The 18,353-nt window shown below is 43.7% G+C and overlaps 2 protein-coding genes across 2 annotated transcripts; both read right to left on the reverse strand.

Annotated features, from left to right (window-relative positions):
* Nucleotides 1-3,365: 3,365 nt before the first annotated feature.
* Nucleotides 3,366-14,755, reverse strand: T265_09028 (hypothetical protein; the record flags this gene model as incomplete). Its single annotated transcript, XM_009174992.1, has 7 exons — nucleotides 3,366-4,374; nucleotides 7,011-7,131; nucleotides 7,862-8,063; nucleotides 8,899-9,049; nucleotides 9,999-10,451; nucleotides 12,938-13,198; nucleotides 14,564-14,755. 7 exons carry the CDS (start codon nucleotides 14,753-14,755, stop codon nucleotides 3,553-3,555), a joined length of 2,202 nt encoding a protein of 733 aa, XP_009173256.1.
* Nucleotides 14,756-16,095: 1,340 nt separating this feature from the next.
* On the reverse strand, nucleotides 16,096-17,301 carry T265_09029 (hypothetical protein; the record flags this gene model as incomplete). The annotated part of the gene is made up of 1 exon (XM_009174993.1): nucleotides 16,096-17,301. The coding sequence occupies one exon, from the start codon at nucleotides 17,299-17,301 to the stop codon at nucleotides 16,096-16,098; it is 1,206 nt and encodes a 401-aa protein (XP_009173257.1).
* Between the last annotated feature and the right edge of the window lie 1,052 nt (nucleotides 17,302-18,353).

Below are 18,353 nucleotides of genomic sequence, written 5' to 3' on the forward strand. Positions count from 1 at the left end.
GCGACCTCTCATAGATGACCTCAACAAGAAGCATACAGCCAGACTTTACTCGTCTTGAAATACACCAAGGAACTGGAGAGAGTGCATACTATTTGCGTACTTGACCGATGTGGACTGACGAGAATAACCGTGTCAGAACGGAAGGATTGAAGACAGATTTTAGAAATACTACAACTACTACTCACTCAACAAAAAACTGGGGAACATTTAAGTTGAGATATAGTGACAACCCTCAAGGTATACATACTGGAAAGATTTAAGGCGTTAATAGTTGTACGTCCAAGTAAGCGTGATCAACATAAGTAGAAAGGGGTATAATGAAGCGATTTCTGACTTTCAGAAATTACGAAGTAGGTATATCTGATTTCTTACTGAAAACTCTTTGACAGTCCATGACCGGTTCCGCCCCTCTTGAGACTCATTAGCCAGCCACAGTCTGCAAACTCATCAACTGTATGTTCAACTTGAACACCTAATTGTACCGACTGGCCTACTACAACCAGTTGAAAATCAAGTTGGCGCTGATGGGAGACTCATCTGAATGCAGCCGAGTCTCTCGTTTATGATATTCTTCAGTAGAATGTACTGTCTAAAGGCTGCATGTTCCAGTTGATACGATACTCGAGATATCGCAGCATTTTTCATGATAGAGGCTCAACCAGGATTCAGTTGAGTCTCCCGTTAACACCAGCTTAATTTACAAGTAATTGCAATCTGCCAATCACAGATATTTACTTGTGGAGAATATTCAAACGGTTGTCATGCAAGATAAATTTTAACGTCACGGGCAACGGCATCTATATTTCAGAATTTTTGGTGAGGTTTTGGACCTCTCAATGGAGACCCCGTCCGATCAGTGAAGCCAATCTTTGCTGAAAAGCCGAGAAACACTGTACCAGTCTTATTAAGAATCATCTGCAGTGAGCATCTAACGAAACCCCAGTGCGTCTGGAAACGGCTAGTAATTTGAACACCAATGGCTGATCAGTACTGTGATTAACTGGCACATAAGCGCCACTCACCTTCCACTCACGGGGTGCACATCACCCTTTGCTGAACGAGAAACACTGTACCAGTCTTATTAAGAATCATCTGCAGTGAGCATCTAACGAAACCCCAGTGCGTCTGGAAACGGCTAGTAATTTGAACACCAATGGCTGATCAGTACTGTGATTAACTGGCACATAAGCGCCACTCACCTTCCACTCACGGGGTGCACATCACCTTGAGATTTACCTGAGTTCACATGCACACATTCTTAGCTTGTGAATGAATATTTGATCCCCACGAATGACCCCCCACGGAGTTCGTGTATGGAATATGATTGAAGAAAAGCTGAAAACCTGAAGAACTACAAACAGGAAGGAACCAGTGGTTGCTGTCAAACAGTTTTAATCAACCGCAGTATTTTCCGCTGACAGCAACACTGTACCCTTGAATGGAAAAATCAGCTGTCGATCGATGGAAGTTGGAATCACTCGGTGGAAGACGCTTCCTAAGACCTATCTCTCACAGGTTCCACTGGATTTAAAACGTCACCGGTTCTGAATGTAGCCTGAACGACTGAATGAATTTTCAGCATCCACCGTTCACTCGAGAAAACTTTGAATGTCATATAACGACCCATTAAGTGATAGGTAACCAGCTAACCAATATTTAGCCCAGATCTTGAAGCACCAGTTAGTTGATTTCTGAGTATCATATTGGCACAGTCTTACCGAATGAGAACACATCTTGAAAAGGGTTCTGCTCGAAAGAAAACAAGGCAAAAGATAAGGTAAAAAATAACAAAAGCCTTGGGATTGTGGGCATCGGTGCTGAAGAAGACGAGCCCCTTCTGACCACATTTCAACATATTCTTGTATGCCCAAATTTGTACTCGTCGCGCCCTTACATAGCGTAAGCATCACCATCATTCATTAGGTAAATCTTCTTGAGGAAATTATATCCGCAAGTGACCGAACCGGGAACCGATGAGTGATAGCAATAAGGAAGAACCAGGTCGTCGTTAGTGTGTTCCACCATGCAGGACGGAGTTTATATGACTACACTGGAGAGAAGCGATATATGGCTATGCTTAGAACAGATACCAACAGTACTACGATAGTCAGTTGTCGTCTGTAGTAAAACATTGTAGTCCAATTTTTCGCTTGTTTCACTGGCATTTCTTCAAATAAACTACGAAACTGTACGGAAGTGAGGAGCGATGTTCAACACTAATTCTTTGGACCGTATAACTGGAGACTGGAAATCCAACAGCACTTAATTTTCGTATTTTTTATTTAGGAACTATGAATGTCATCTGTATCAAGAAAGTTCATATCGATTTAGCAAGGTGGATCTTCCCGCTGTTCATGGGGTCTTCATATATAAGGAATGAAATCAGCTTGCAAACAAGGCAGCAATCCAACCAATTCCCACTGATTACTGTGTATATTAGCCATTCCCAGAGGATGTCCACTAACGCCAATTCTGTGCCTGATATGTACTGTTTCCAGAGAATTCGACGCCTCCGCGAAAGATCTAATTCCATGACTGGAGAATACTGCTTGGGCATGCCCAACCAAAAACAATTACGACGACGACTAAAATGGCAGTAGTGCGATCAAACCTAAGGACGAAGTTTGTAAATTGGCTCAGATCCCCCATTATTCTCGAGATAGCAATACCGCCTTAGGGGATACATAAAACCTAGATTGGTACCGTTAATAAAGTGCCCTTCGTTGAATTTTAATAGCGTCACAGATTTTGCGAACCCGGCAGTTCCTTTGCAATGACAGTGCGGGCACCCATAAAACCGACTCATTCTGGCACGAAGAACTGGTGGCAGTCAAGTGGACTCCAACAGTCACGGCGGTCACAACTGCATGCTACTTTAAGTGCACGAGTAACATGAAATAAATCGAAGTACGAACAAGCTCTCAAGCTTGCCATTAATTCCTCCCGTAAAAAATCAGAACAGTTGTTCGATGAAATGTGAAATAGTGCAATGTCATAGCCAACATTATAGGGATTCCATTGATAGTAGTGGTTGTATTGCGGAATTCTGTCCTAAATTATTTTTCGGGAGAACTGCCACGAGCACCGATCATTATCCACCGTGGTACTTGGTGGAAGTTTGCAGTCAATACGAATCTCAGTTGTTTTCTGAACCGCGTTTTATACGCAACACTTGTGAGTCAATTAATGCGTNACTGCCACGAGCACCGATCATTATCCACCGTGGTACTTGGTGGAAGTTTGCAGTCAATACGAATCTCAGTTGTTTTCTGAACCGCTTTTTATACACAACACTTGTGAGTCAATTTATGCGTCCAATTTTAGCTTTTTACCTGTTCAATAGAAAAGAAAAACAACTAAGATATCACAGTTGTACACACTGTATCCTTCAAATACATGATATCCAGTTCGAAATCGGGCAAAACCATAGTAGGTAACGAGCATGCATGCCTATGTTATGAAGCCAAAGACGCCAAAAAGCTTCTCGTTTTCGATCACAAGAATGCAAATTAGTTGGGAATATCACGATAATGAACTGATCGACCGACTACATTATTGAGATGGCAAGGGACTGTCAATAATGCGGTCAGTAAGATCATCCATACTTTCACATGCTTGGTGTAAGGCCTGAGTCGCAATCAGTGTGGCCGAAGACAATGATCGTGACTCAGTAAAATTGCCGTTTAAGACTTGTGCGGCATCAGCCTGATAGGAAGAATGGATCGTAGAACAATTCTGATCAGTCGCAGACTCATCAAACTCGAGGCTGTATTGCGTAGGATCCGCCTTCGTAGATTGCCGTTCTTTTGAGGAAGTAAGCACTATGGGCTCATCCCTAGATTGCTGCAGTGAGTTTTTCATGGGGGCGTGTACAGGCGACAGATCCGACCGTGGAGTGAAATGGGGTTTTGGTTCACTGCTCTCAACAATCGCCAATTGATCCTCCACCCCTGGAAATGGTGTATTAATAGGCACTTGACCATCGTCCAAATCGCTCATGTTGCTGTGTGTTGTCAATGTTGAATCAGGGGCCTCGGTGTGTAACTCACCTTCTACAATTTCCTCCACTAATTCTGATGTCTCTCGTTCAATATCTGCAACGACTTCGCTGAGTAACTGATCAACCAGTTCATCGGCCAGCCATTCACAAACACGTGTGGGATGTACATTTTTACAATCCTCGGCTGTAAGTATGTTGCGTTGTTCGCACACCATGACAAAGTGCCTGTGGCGCCTAGCGGCCTCCAGCAAGAGTTTTCGGTGAAGCTGTGTTGGTAATCTCAGGGCAATTCGTGAATTCGCGAAGTAACCTGAATCCTGGGCTTTCAGGGGTGACTGCGTTCTCTTACTTGTATATGTGGCGTCGGGGACAGTCTAAAAAATACGGAAAAGTACGGACTATTGAAGAGGTACAAAAATAACTTGCAGTGTTCAAGAATGAAAGCAGTACTGAATTATTTTTCAATAAATTAAATGCAGACAGGACTCGTTCGCAAGCAACTTTTAATTGATTTCAAAGGACTCGATGAATCACGTCGAATCATTCGGCTGAAGCGACCTTGTGTTTCGCATCGATCAGGTGGTAAGAGGTCACGCTAGTCGTATAGCCATCCAACCGTCTACTCAGTTGTTTGTGAATGTTCCGCGAACTAAGTAGGTAGTGCGACTTGGCAATTATCTCGGAAAATAAGAGAGTGGCCGTTAATTTACGGCAGAACTGGAATTGTCGAACATGTGACGCTTGGTCAATCAAGCCACAGGATCAATCCAGCTGAATGATCCAGCGTGATCTGTCGAGTGTCACGGACAATATTTCCGGGAAGAGTGTCAGGACCATATCAAACAATTCGCCTGCGACTCAAAAAATGTACCACGCAACGAAAACACAAGCGGTGTGGCCCGCTCTGTGAGCTATTTTTTCTGCATAAGAGACGTAGGCACCTGGAAATTATTATGATAGGCTAGCACTAAGTCTCTTCTTAATTTATTCGTACGGTAGCGGAGCATCGGTATAGCACAACGATGTTCTGCTGTCGATAATGATCGGAGTACTTGTGTTCAATTCCGGTCTCAATTATGTTGCGGTAACTGTTCCAAAGCACCGTCTAATTAATTTCTACTAATACGCTCCTAAGAACCAAGAGTTGTGTGCACGCCAAAGAAGTATACGATTGGAATACTCATGTATGTAAAATCGACAAAAACAAAGCATCTGTTCAAAAAGTCCGGTTCAGCGGAACGGATTTGAACCCAGGGTGGTATGATACTCTCCATGATAGACTTTCTCAAGTCCTCAGTTTTCGTAGGCTTGGCACCAGTAGACACTGTCATATGGGTGAGACGGTCATCTGAGGTGTTATTGTTCGCTAAGATGGTGTGGAATATCGACCCACGAAATGACTGGCGGATGAACGCAACAAGGCCTTGTGTGAGGAGCGGTTCTAAGACGATTGCCCACATAGAACTGGACGTTGTGGAGTTTTCAGCTACCAGTGATACCAGCCAATCCGAATTCAGTGCTCAAATCCTCCACAATAAGTCTCGAACTTGTAGTTCCAGGTGTAACATGACTTGTTTCTGTATTTCAGGAGTGGGGGAACTCAAGAGTCCGGGAATTTATACCACAATCCACAGCTGCGTCAAAATGCCTAGTCTTTCTAAATCTGTCTGTGAAAACAGGGTGCAGAAGTACACCGTGTCAGAGCGAAGAAGAAACTAGACCAAATAAGGCCAATTTGAGACAAGATATTTTATTATTCCGGCTGCAGATCACGACCCGAAAAAAAACGAAGAACAGAATGAACACCAAACTGGGTAAGATTGGTGTATGAAGTCAAGTGGTCACGTGTTTCAAGATACGCATCGACAACTGGAACAAATATTTCAGGCCAATAATGCAGCCCGGCTGCAGTCACGACCCGAAAAAAAACGAAGAACAGAATGAACACCAAACTGGGTAAGATTGGTGTATGAAGTCAAGTGGTCACGTGTTTCAAGATACGCATCGACAACTGGAACAAATATTTCAGGCCAATAATGCAGCCTTATGAAAGTAAAACGGTTGATCCCTTGGGGTTAGCCTGTCCATGCTTAGTCGAATAAAAATCGAAAGGCGGAGAAACAATGTCCATCCGCAAAGTGCCCACAAGTTGATTTCCACCAGCACAGGGTGGCTTCCAGTTGGCATATATGGAGACAGGAATGGAACGTCAATTAAACGTATTCAAGTTTGCGTGACCAACCACAATCACCGTTCTTCTCCCTGGTCTTGAAAGTATCTTCACCAAAATCAGGAAAACTATATAGATCCACTATAACTGCATTGTTTTAACGACAGTTGCCCTGATACTGGAAGGAACAAGTAGGCCAGATTGCACACACATATGTATTGGTTGGACGGGAGAAAAGAAAACAGTGGCACGTATCACAAGTGTTGGGTGCAGAATTTATGCACATTGACCATATATGGAGGTCTGGTTGCTAAAACAACAGGGGTTTCCTATCGAACGATATAGGTTGACAAAATGAAGAGACAGCAAAAGTGCCAGGGAATTCAGTGGTTTCGAGTAACATAGGTTCATCTTGTCTAAGAGACACTTCCATTTCCACCTCTCGTGGTTCATTTCACACTACACGCTTGTGTTGAAGCGCATGATGGAAGGTCGCACAGTGAACCTCTCTGTATTTCTAATCACCCTGGTTGGTGTCTCCAATTATTCCCAAAATTGGCCAGCACAAGCATGACTCAGCCATATTGAATGCGTGTGGTGTCCAGTCTGAGAAACTCTGTTCATATTTCATCGAGAGGGGAAGCAGTATACATAGGATATCTTTCAATGTGTGACAGTGAGAAAGTACTTGCTTCTTGCTTGCCACCCAATCCGGTTAAATATAAGATTAGACAGTCGGTAATTCAGTTTCGCAGATAACGGGGCCTAAGTAACAGGTTCACAAAAAGTGCAACTGAACGGTTTACTGGCTGAGAAAACTTTAAGAGACGAAAAGATTACCTTTGTGAATACAATGTGCGTGCCTCCGGGAAGACTCATGTGGTTTTCTGCTGTTTTTTTCATAAGGGTGTTCTGGCGTCGCCCTAATTGAGCTTCAGGCCGATTGGGGATTAATATTGGCCTGTGAAAAAACGAGACAAACAGCAATGTGAGTGGAACGAGTTGAATTAAAACATGAACCAAGGGTGGTGATGTGTAGTGAAATCCCTCTAGAAATTCCGCTCCCTGGAGTGACCATTTTAGAACGGTCTCTATCGAAGAGGGTTAGTGTGACAAGGGCTACTACTTATTGTGCCTCTGGAGTCACCGAAACGGCAAACTTTATCCGTGGGATCGAATCGAATTGTCTGTTCGTGGTTTAGGTTCAGTAAGTAAAAAGATGCAGACGCATCATCGCTATCCGTTGATCGACAAAGACAACAAATATATTAGTTGGTAGTGTGAGGAGATTTGGGGATTTTCAGTCCAGATATCATCCTGTAATAAGTGGAGCCAATCTATGCTGAAAACTTAGAAACATTGTACAACCGTTTCTGATAACGTCATGAAATATTGATTGCTTGGGTGGGCCACCCATGATACAACATGCAAGAACAAACTAATCGTGCGAAAGGCGACAGTTAGAAGTAACTAAACCCTAATACTGTACACAGCGCACACTACAAAATTGAGCGTATCGGTCGGCAGAAAATCGCTTCCGAGTAGCGCTTACGGCACCACACGTATAAGATCGACTCACCATTCGTCCGAAGCTAATTTCTGTAAGCTACAATTCGACAATGACTACCGTCAGAGAGATGTAATTGCAGTTTATCCTCACATTAGCGATAGTGTATTTGAAAAGCACTCACCGGGCGGTGACGAAAGCGTCAGAGGAGTCGTATTCCTTTTTCACTGAAGGTCGTCGTCCTCGGTCAAGACCAAAAGATAGATGGGCCCAGCGATGACGTATCGAGTTTTCCTCGGCCTCCGCTTCGTCCAGTTGATTGAGGACATCATCCACTGAAAGTGGCATGACCTCCCTACCTTGCTCTTCCCTTGTGCTCGGTCTGGCTAGAAAGAAACAGCAAAGGAGTCAAGTTATCCTGTGTTGGATGAAGTACAGGAGTAATTAAGGCTAACGGGTACGATTAGTGATATTCTGGTTCCATATCCAATAGATGACAAAGCCAAAATAAATAGCTGGGAAATCCATCAAGGAAGTATGGGAAGTAGGCAGGAGAAGTGGGGTTCAGTTAAGAACTTTCTGCTTATGGTAGGGAGTAATTTTCAGCACGCAGTTCACAATCCACGAACGAACTGGATAGAAAAACAGTAAACATGAAAAAGACTGTCAGAAGTGAAGCCAACGGAAGCGACTCAATGAGATACCGCTCGAAACTGTCGCGCACTGGAGCCCGATTTGCCAGATATGAGACCATTTAAATGGGTGTAACATCCTGGTAAGTAGTAGTTATGGCAGGTAAAATTATAAACCTATAACGTGTGTTGGTGATTCAGAACAGTGCCAGATATGAGGGATACTGGGCATCCATTCAACTATTCTTTATGTGAATTTTGAACAAACTTCCAAGTGATTGCTGATTGCATAGTTGAATAAGGCCCTCATTGAAATTACGCTGGAAATGGGCTTCGGGGATCTGACTACAAAATAGTTGCCTTTCTCGAAGTCTGGGGAAGAAAACGGATGTGCGGTTGGTCCAATGCGAGGAACGGAATTAACGATATGGCACTTGTGTTCAGTGTTTATTGAATAAGTGCTTCTTTAGAACTCTGACTAGTTGAAAAATGAAAGAATCCCTAATGAAGCAGAAGGGCTGGAGATAGAAGATAATTAGCATGCATACCGGACATGCAGACACACTACCGTAACACTCTGACTACTTACCTGAATGATGAGTAGTCCTAAGACGTTCTATTCTTTTCGGTGACTGAGTACGGAAACGAGCGTGCTTTGTACCGAGCTGGTTGTTTTCCTTCTGGGTTTCTTCGGGGATAACGTATGGGGAAGCATCGACGGAAGGAACGTTGTTCAGGTTCTATCCATGACGAGGGAAACAAGATATCAATAGGAGTATTTTCACAGAAGAACTGCTGTTCATGTCGGATTCGGCAAGCATTAGAGATAACGGGAGAGTTCAAACGATTTGGAAAAGCCATATTCCACCAGTCTCTAAACACGTGCCCCAAGTCAACCTGGTGCAACCGGTTCGCATCTGTTTATGTTATTCTAACAGAATAGATCACAGCCCATGATATCACCTCTGGCAACATAGCTCAATTTCAGAATGAGACAGACGTATATATTGTCAATGAAGCCAGCATAAAGAACAGGAAATAGGAATAGTGCTAGGAAATGTAATCTCATAAACAGAATGGAAAAAAAGAATAACGCGGTAATGGCTGCAGTGACTCAGTTGATGGAGCAACTAAGTAGTAAACAGAGGCATCAAGAGTTGCTGCGTTCAAATTCAAGACGAGTTAGCAAAAGGTACAAATGCTACTGGTATTCCAACCTATTCAGATGTGGGTGAAATTATGTAAACAGGAATACACTCGAGAGGAACCAATTCGAAAACAAAGCACTGAAGGGTTCGCAATAGCGTCCCACGTAGGCCATAAACTAGTGTGAGATCCTCCGAAGGAAGGCTACTCCCATAAAAGGCCAAATATCCACCAAACGATCCTGCTGTTAATATACAATTGTATACATCTTTGTAGACCAAGCAAGCTGCTTTGAAAGGCAAACTTAACTCAGAGGACCTAAACTGCACGAGGGTGTGTAGATAAAAGAGTCTATTCTCGAAAGTGCAAACTTGTTTAGTCGAGCATACTCTGAAATTACCGGCAGCGGTTCAATGAAAAAGATAGAAAACTGCATCCACGAACCCCGACGACATTTTTCGTCTAGTATTGCTCCATTTTAAGATAATCGCCCTATAGGATAAGCTGTACGAAAAAAAGGAAAATAAAGCAAGTTCCGCATACCTGAATAGGGTTTTCCTGATCTGGTTCGAGGACGACCACTTCGCTATCAACCACACTTAAGGACTGTCGGGCTTCAGCCCATAACGCGTCCACCTGCTCACGAATTTTCTGCTGCTTGGATGAGACAGCAGACTTCCTGTGTGTCTCCGAGACTGACCGACGATGGTTATTTGGCCAGCTTGAAATACCTGGTCGAAATGAGTTTGGCCGGGAATGTATTTTGAACCCTAGTGGCACAACGTTCTGCTGCAGAAATGACGCTGAACGGGATTTTCTAGGGACAGGACGTAGCGAGACACTGTTTCTCCGTCTTACTGGTGGCTGTCGCACCACCGCTCCGGTACCATTGGCTTCAGAACGTGTCCTGGTAGTTTCGGTCGGGCGTATTCGTAGATCTGCCAGTGCAGAAGAATAGCGAGCAATTTTTGCCTGTAATTGACGTAGATGGGAGTCCTGTGGAAAAGAAAACAATAGGAGGTAAAAACTGACATTTTCAGTTTATCTGCTACAACGCTTCATCAATCTGTGATCTGATAACGAACTACGAGAATAGTAACCAGTAAACTCAGTGGGGTTGACGACTGCTACCTTCCTGAATGGAAACCCCGGGAAATAACTTATCAGGGGACAAAAATTTTGGCAGATGTGGCTCTATCACGCTCACGCATCAAGGCTGCTACTTTCACTGTGCAGCTTCTCAATTTCCCACAATAACTTATCATGTAATCGTCCCCAATACCAGACAATATCTCCCACACTCTCCAATATTCCAGCGACAGAAAGTGTGGCAACTGGCACAAACGCTAATAAAATGAACAGAAATTACGCTCCGTCACTGACTTGCTTTGATTGGCCATGCCATCGTTGGGTGACAGGCTGTCGCTGTTCGCTTAGTCCAGGAAATAAAGGAATCCTCAGAACTAGTCACTGCTTGACGTTAAACTATTCTCCAGTCATAGCAGGTCCTTAGGAGTGCTTGTTGTTACTATAGTATGCTCTTCCTCACCCTCTTTAGCATAATTACTTAGCTCGAGTTTGGGAAATTTCCAACGACTTGGACGACAGGAATCCATGACTTTCATACATATACCTTCATCTGATGCACCAAACGAGACCTCTTCTCACAGTCAGCGCTCTTCTAGTAATGGAAGTCCATCCTATCTAGACTCTTCCCCCACCAAAGACCACTTTTCCGACACACTACGCCATGAAAACGACTCTAATATATAATTGCTTCATTCTACAATATAATAATAAACAACCGTTCATCTGTAACACCATTTCGGTGCCTAGCTGTCATGCCACCAGAAGGAAGCACGAGGACTGGGATACTACCAGGTTCCCAAGTCTAGACAAGGAAAATCGAGAGGTAGAGGCAAAATTTATTGACCTTCTGGTCAGTAAATTCGCGCTCTAACCACTAAGCCACCCCTCCTGACTGTGTGGTTTTGCTGTACTTGTTCCCAGTTTGCTACATTTTACGGTTGATTCCGTGAAATTTTTGTACAACTGGACACCGTGTGTGAGCATACAAATTGGTAGAATATCTCAAAATCTGTTAACAAGCAGAACATGCGCCAGTCAATAAGTTATGCAAAAATTCTCGTTTGTAGTTCGCTTGACTGAACTGTCTCCTCGAATTATCGATTCTAACAGCCATAACCCTTGTCCTAGGTATGGCATAAATATTTTGATAGAAGTTCACGTGATTAGAAGAAAAACGGTAGATTGCCCAAAGTCCTAAGCAGTGCTGCGGCTGTGAGCATCATAGGAGAAGGTAGGTGCTTCAGTGCCACACAGCCAAGTCAATTCATTTAAATAAAGCCATATAGTATAGAGAAAAAAGGAACAGGGAGGGGGACCTATTGCTGGCCTACAACAAACATCCGAGATGCCTACACACCCAACACCCAGTCAGATAATTAGGATAGACATCTTTGATATTGGTTAGCCGCCACATCATTCAGTATCTGCAGCCAAACACACGAAGGTCCCATGGGCCCTATCCTAGATGAAAAAATAGCATCAACAGCACCCAAAAACTTTGTACTCTTCTTCATTCTCTTCTGCTATATCGTATTCTGTCCACTTCCAGGCTTCCGCCGGTCCGAATTAGGCATAGAAAACAACACTCTTCAGGACAGATGGAAAACAGTGACAGCACGGTAGCTCATCCACTGCTGAAGGACAACGAATCTCGCCAGCATTTGCTGGCATTCATACATCTAGCCTTAATTTGACTGGACAAGGTCAAACCAAAAGGAAATGCCAATACTATGTCACGTCGATTATACGCCTAACTAGAAGCAAATATAACAAGTGAAAGTAGGGGCAGGGCCAGAGGAACCCACCATAGAGACCAATCTTCTTGGAGTGACGGGTTTTAATCTTCACTTTCGGCGGTTCTTCTTGAGGGGTGATTGTATGTGCGCAAAGTTAGTGGATATAGAGGAAAATGTCGGTAGCTCAGGTAACGTAGATGGTGGTCATTGGCTTGTTCGATGAGCTGGGCAATTTGATCGCAAACGTTTGGTGGTTGGCACAACCACCAACCCACCGCTACGCACTACTACGCTCCACAATAACGCACTGATGATGTTACCTCGGTTGGTGATGAAACGTTTGCAATCAAATTGCCCAGCTCAGCAAACAAGCCAACGACCACCAGTTAGTGGATATTTGAACCGAAGAGGTCCATCTGACAAGCAATGTTGAAAGCAGCCGCGAACTGATTTTTCGTTAACGAAATGGGAAAATTGTGATTCATATTCCCACTGAAGAAATAATTTGGTACCTTCGGCAAAAAATGTTTGCCAACCAGCAGTACACTCAGAAGCTCTGCTCATTGCAACTTCAGTCATGGAAAGTGGGTTCATGAGAGCGTATTCGAAAATTCAGTGTAAGACGATTCACAGTTTACCGAAACCATATCAACTAACCTTAGCGCACTGTAGCTGTTTTTCAGTGGGAGCATGCAGGGGGCGTGTCCGGCGGGGGATGTTGCATGAATTAAGGTCACGGGTTGGTGGAGAAGTGCCACGAGCAGGAAGTGACTCCGGTGGGTGTCCGGGACTTTCTTCCTGAGGGACACCATGTGAGATCGGGGTAGATGAAGTCAATCCAACATTTTCTGCTCGGAGCGGCTGACTGGCACAGTCAGGAGCTAGGGTATGTCCCGCTGAACATGGACGAATAGTAACCTACGAAAAGTCACAGATATGGAACGGAGTGAAAAAGTTATGTGCCTAGCTGTGTACAGCCAAAATTCCATCAAAATTTATGAATAGCCACCAACAACGTTTGGCTAAAAGAAACGGTTGAAATTGGGTTGGTTTAGAGTGGTAACTGCCCCATAGTAAGGCCTAGGATTGAGCGAAATTGCCAGGTTAGAAGACAAAGCTGTCAACTCCACTTCATACTACGTGCTCCTCTGTGGAAAACTTCCAAATACTGATTCATATCACTTAAAAAGAAGTTGGGGCTTCCTTAGCAATACTACAATTGTACATGAAAAAACGTACCTACCATAGTGCTGATATAAGCAAACAGAGTTCACATCGGCTGTTGTATACAGGGTATCTGAGGAAGCCCTGCAGACCATTTTCAATAGGTCTCACAAAAACTCCTTGAGGAAATGGAATGCCTTTTCAGTTCTCGCTACGTGCGTTTGGACGTTGTATTTTCGCTGTTATAATGCTCACGAAACCAATGGCAACCACCGTGGAAACCACCGGTTTCCACGACCGGTGGAATCATACCTATCAGCTGTTCAAGCTAACATCTTGATGCACACCTGACTAGTTGTCCCACACTAGTAAAGCAGGGATAACCATGCTGAAAAATAGCCAAAATGATCGTGTGAAGCCATCGCATACTAAATGACAAGGGAAAAGTCCACTGGATCGTGAGGATTCCTATAAAATCGAGTAGGATATATCCAGTGGTAGTTGGTTTGTATAGCAGCCTGTACTGACACTGATACATCTTCCCAGTACATGAATCATCCCAAGATCGGAAACGGTGTAACTAAGTGTTGTGAGGACAACCGCTGGGATACGTCGGCATTCTAGATGTCAATGCCCCCGAAGGATAAGAAATGCTCAACTAAAGGCCTGTGTTTTTGTTCATCAGGATGACGATGAAGATTGACCAAACCTGGCACATGAAAGTTTATTGAAAATACCTACTTGAGAAGCTCCAGATAGTAGGACGTTTGAAGTCTGACTCATTGATGCACGGCGAGAAGCACCAATCCAGCTCGGCTAATTTCGCTATTTCGAGATTCATTGCCCGGCTTAGTTAGCAAAACAGGCGGCCGCAGGGCAAATGACAAGCGGGAAACAGTGAACCTGCGTACGAGCCTCATACAATGAGCAGTGGGCCCTCCAATCGTTCGGCAAAAATTGCTTCGGAATTTCGCACAGCACCAACGACATGGCCACAATCCTAAATTAATTTATCACCTGCGCCCTGGCAGCAATCTGCGGATCGAAAGTCTGTCACACAAAAAAACATCAACTCCGTATAAAAGTGATGCGCTGCAGGACCGACGGAAAACAGCTTACCCGGCTTTGTGTGGTTGGTTTTGTCGAGACGGTGGGTCGCTGAGGGAGGGTTTTGGTTTTCTTCTCTTTCACTGGCTGCATGTCTGTTCCTGAGACCAACTGAGCGACATCACGGCGAGCCAGATAGACAGCCAGTGCTAGCCGATCCCGGTCCAAAATCGAATCAGCACCAAAAAGATGCATCATTTCCATTTGGCTGATTGTATACGGAAACAAAAAGCAAAACTGAACACGACAAATCTTAATAAGGACGGAATCACGATTAGTTGGAGGAAACAGTTAAGTTATTTCCTGCTAGCTGCAGGACACAAGGTTCTACATTTACAAATACTAGAAGCGGAGCTCCACGGCTCGATTCCACAAACCGAAGATTTCAAGCGCGGACGCATCGTCTGCCAGGAGTACCGGGCTAGTTTCATGAAACGGTAGAGACAAGAATAGTTCTCACTTCAGACTCTATAATAACCCTAACTTATTTGGTCATCTCATTCCCCAAACGTTCTCATCGGGACCGAATAAGCTATTTTTTCTGCACCTGGTCTTTTTCATGGTATTTTCATTTCACCAATGTTGTGGATGCTTCAGTCGGATTCAGCCGTTATTGATCATTTTTCTAGGTTTGCTTAAGAAAGAATAGTTGAACAGTTTCGGACCACCAAAATGTTTATAAATACTACCGTGACTTTCCATGGAGCTTTATCGTCTGTAAGCACACTGAAGAAGGTCCCAGCCAGGTTGGAGATAGTGATAACTCGAGTGAACCGCAACCGTTCAAGATCGCATCTAAATGGTACATGCATGTTTATGTATCCGACCCTAGTCACGGATAGTTACAAGAAACCCAATAAGAGACACATGGTAGTAATACGATGTGGTAAGATCGGCTTACTAGTTATTGAAGGTAGCAGGCTGGGTGCATGTAAAGAGGACATGACGTCGATTGTAATCGCACATATGTGGAAGGTTTCCGGTTGTAACGTTTTTGCTACTAACCCTTCCCACTATAAGAAAGTTATTCAAACCCTACACTCGACTAATTTACTGCGGTAGCACTCACTACCAAAGTTGTGGTAGTGCTTTATCACAAAAGGCTATTTCGCCCATAGGTTGACCTAAAGATGCGTCAGCTCCAAACCGACGTAGGAAACTGAAAATTAGATAGACCACGTTTCTACTAGCTTTCGACTAAAATTTTGCACTTAAAAACCCGATGTATTTATCAGTGGGCTATCTGGTACAGACTTCAGATGTTATCCTATATGATGTGTGGGACTTTGAAGCCCTATAGGTGAACAGGATGACACACCGTTATTACCAGAAAGTGGAGAAGTATGCCGGCTAACAAAGCTACAATCAACACGAATACCGACTAAACGGGTCCACCAATGTTCGTAACCACTAATTTACCATCAAGCGTGAAAAGAAAAGCAATGGTTTTGGGAACGCAAAACATAATTCTTGACTAAAGCTTAAGGTTTATTTGCGCTCAAGTGGAAAAAGATCAAAATATGCCTCCAAAAGATCCATGGTAACTATTCTGTACAACCAGCCATTGAAAACAAAAATAATACATCGGACATGTTATGCCTGGCAAACTCTTGTAGCTGTTCGGAAAGTTCTTTCTTTATATCCTCAAATTGTCTTCTGCATTCCTGTAAAAGTGAGGTTAATTTCGCACTTTCTTCCGACAGTGATAGACACCCAGGCCGAGACGTGACTTTGGAGTTCTTATCTGAAGTCTGTATATCATAATGGAACAAGAGGGGAGAAATAAAAGATGGACACAACGATTCAGCGCTCAAGAGCTGCAGATTGCAAGCCTTGAGATTATCGTCAATTTGTGTAAGCAGACTAGGAAATGGTTGTTGCTCAGAGCCAAAGGGCAAGTCGGGTCCTTGAGGCACACCGGCTACTTTTGCCAGGTTGATGTGTGCTGACAAGCACTGAAATAAGCTGGATCGCGCCAACGACAGTTCACTGAGAGACACCATCGGAGCAAAGTGATCTGATGTTCGTTCTTTTGCGACCGACTGTATCCACCGCCAGAAAATCACACTTTCAGCTTGCCAGAGCTTCAGCAGCTCAATATCGTTTCTCTTCACCTTGATTTTTTCGGCTTCGGCTTGAAGTAAGTCCGGATTTTCGACAGGTAAACACTGTAACGGACTCAAATGTGATTTCCCCCTCGAATGCAAATAGCTTTTGATTATGCCCATTCTCTGTTGATACAGTTGTTTTTGCAGAAAGCGACCGCGCCCCAACAACCAGTCAAGCTGCCATAAAGATAAATTTGACGTGAACTTCTCAAAATGTGGTATCGTAGTGCGCCCCAACTCAGTGACATCAAATGAGCAAAGAAGGTGGCGCTCAATTTGGCTCATAATATTGCATTGACTGAATACCCATGCGGCAGCCAGTAACAGCTCTCTGGAAGATCCTAGTTTGTTGGTAGTAGACAGGCAGGGATACCCGAGTTTTTGGAGTTTCTTGTAAGCATAGATAAGCACATCAGAAAAGGAAAACCGCTTGAATCCCTCGTGAGCCAAGTCATCGATGTGACCGTACTGAGAGAAGTAGATAACTTCATATAGTAGACGCAACATACAGTCTTTGCTGCGTGGATCATCAAATTTGGCGAGCCGGAAATTTTCGGGCAAGTATTCAGAAAATCCACACTTCTTCAACAACTTGGCAAACAAAATGATGGACTTCCGAACATTCACCGGGGTTGAAGGCATCCCAGACCTATTTGAAGAAAAAATATTTCGAGCTTATGTGTGTCGGTATTTAATATCAAAAAGTGTTAGACAGCTGGATTTTGAACAGATTTTCGAAGTCAGTTAACATCACCTTGTGAACTTTCGGTAAAATATCAAGCAACAATATATATTCTCATACCGAAGCCCTAGTGTACTGGAAAGCACTTATGACAGTTACCTCACGTCCCAAACGCCACGTAAATTAAATGTCGCATAAGAGACTTAGGCCCTTCCTTCTATTAGGCAGATATACGGGGAAAGCGGTATCAGTGTGGCACATTGATGTTGTGCTACCGATGATAATGATTACCTGTGGGCGTTGTCCAAAAGTTCGAAAAGTTCAAAGTGCAAAGGTTCTGAGAAAATGGAACAGACTTCAGAAGAAATTAATCGAGGAACAAACTTCCGGCATGGGATTGGTGATTCTTCTGGTCACGTGCACATAAAGCATTGTCATCAAAGAATCCTCGGTTTTCGACAAGGAAAGGGTAAAAGAGACCAGGATAGCTATTCGTTTTGCTTCCCAACAAGTAAATAGCAGACTCTAATTTGAACAATCCTCCCCCTGTGTTCGTGCGATTATTCCGATTGATCCACATCAAAGAGGGAAATCACTGGATTCCAGTCTCGCACTTGGAACAACTAATCAGTGGCGCATATTCTTGAACTCTCTCGTTTATGATGCTCTTCAGATGGATTTCAGACGAGTCTCAGGTGAGAACCAAAATGGTGTGCTGATGAGTGTATTTGTCGAATCTTGTGCAATTTGGATTCAGGGAGAAAATATGGTTGAGGGAAACACGCGGATGGCGCCTACTTAATGAGCCCAAATAAGAGTGAAACGGGTCGTGGGGTGTCGAAGAGCCTTCAGCAATCTTGTTAGTAGTTTCTTCCATGAAAATATAGTGAATAACGTACCAAATAAAATATGAGCCGGCCTTTTGAGCGACACGTTCAGCTGAAGAACATCATAAACGAGGGATTCAGCTGGATTTCGATTGATTATTTCACGAGAACCAAATTAATGAGGA

The sequence above is a fragment of the Opisthorchis viverrini genome, assembly GCF_000715545.1.
Source record: "Opisthorchis viverrini unplaced genomic scaffold opera_v5_251, whole genome shotgun sequence".
Lineage (NCBI taxonomy): Eukaryota > Metazoa > Platyhelminthes > Trematoda > Opisthorchiida > Opisthorchiidae > Opisthorchis > Opisthorchis viverrini.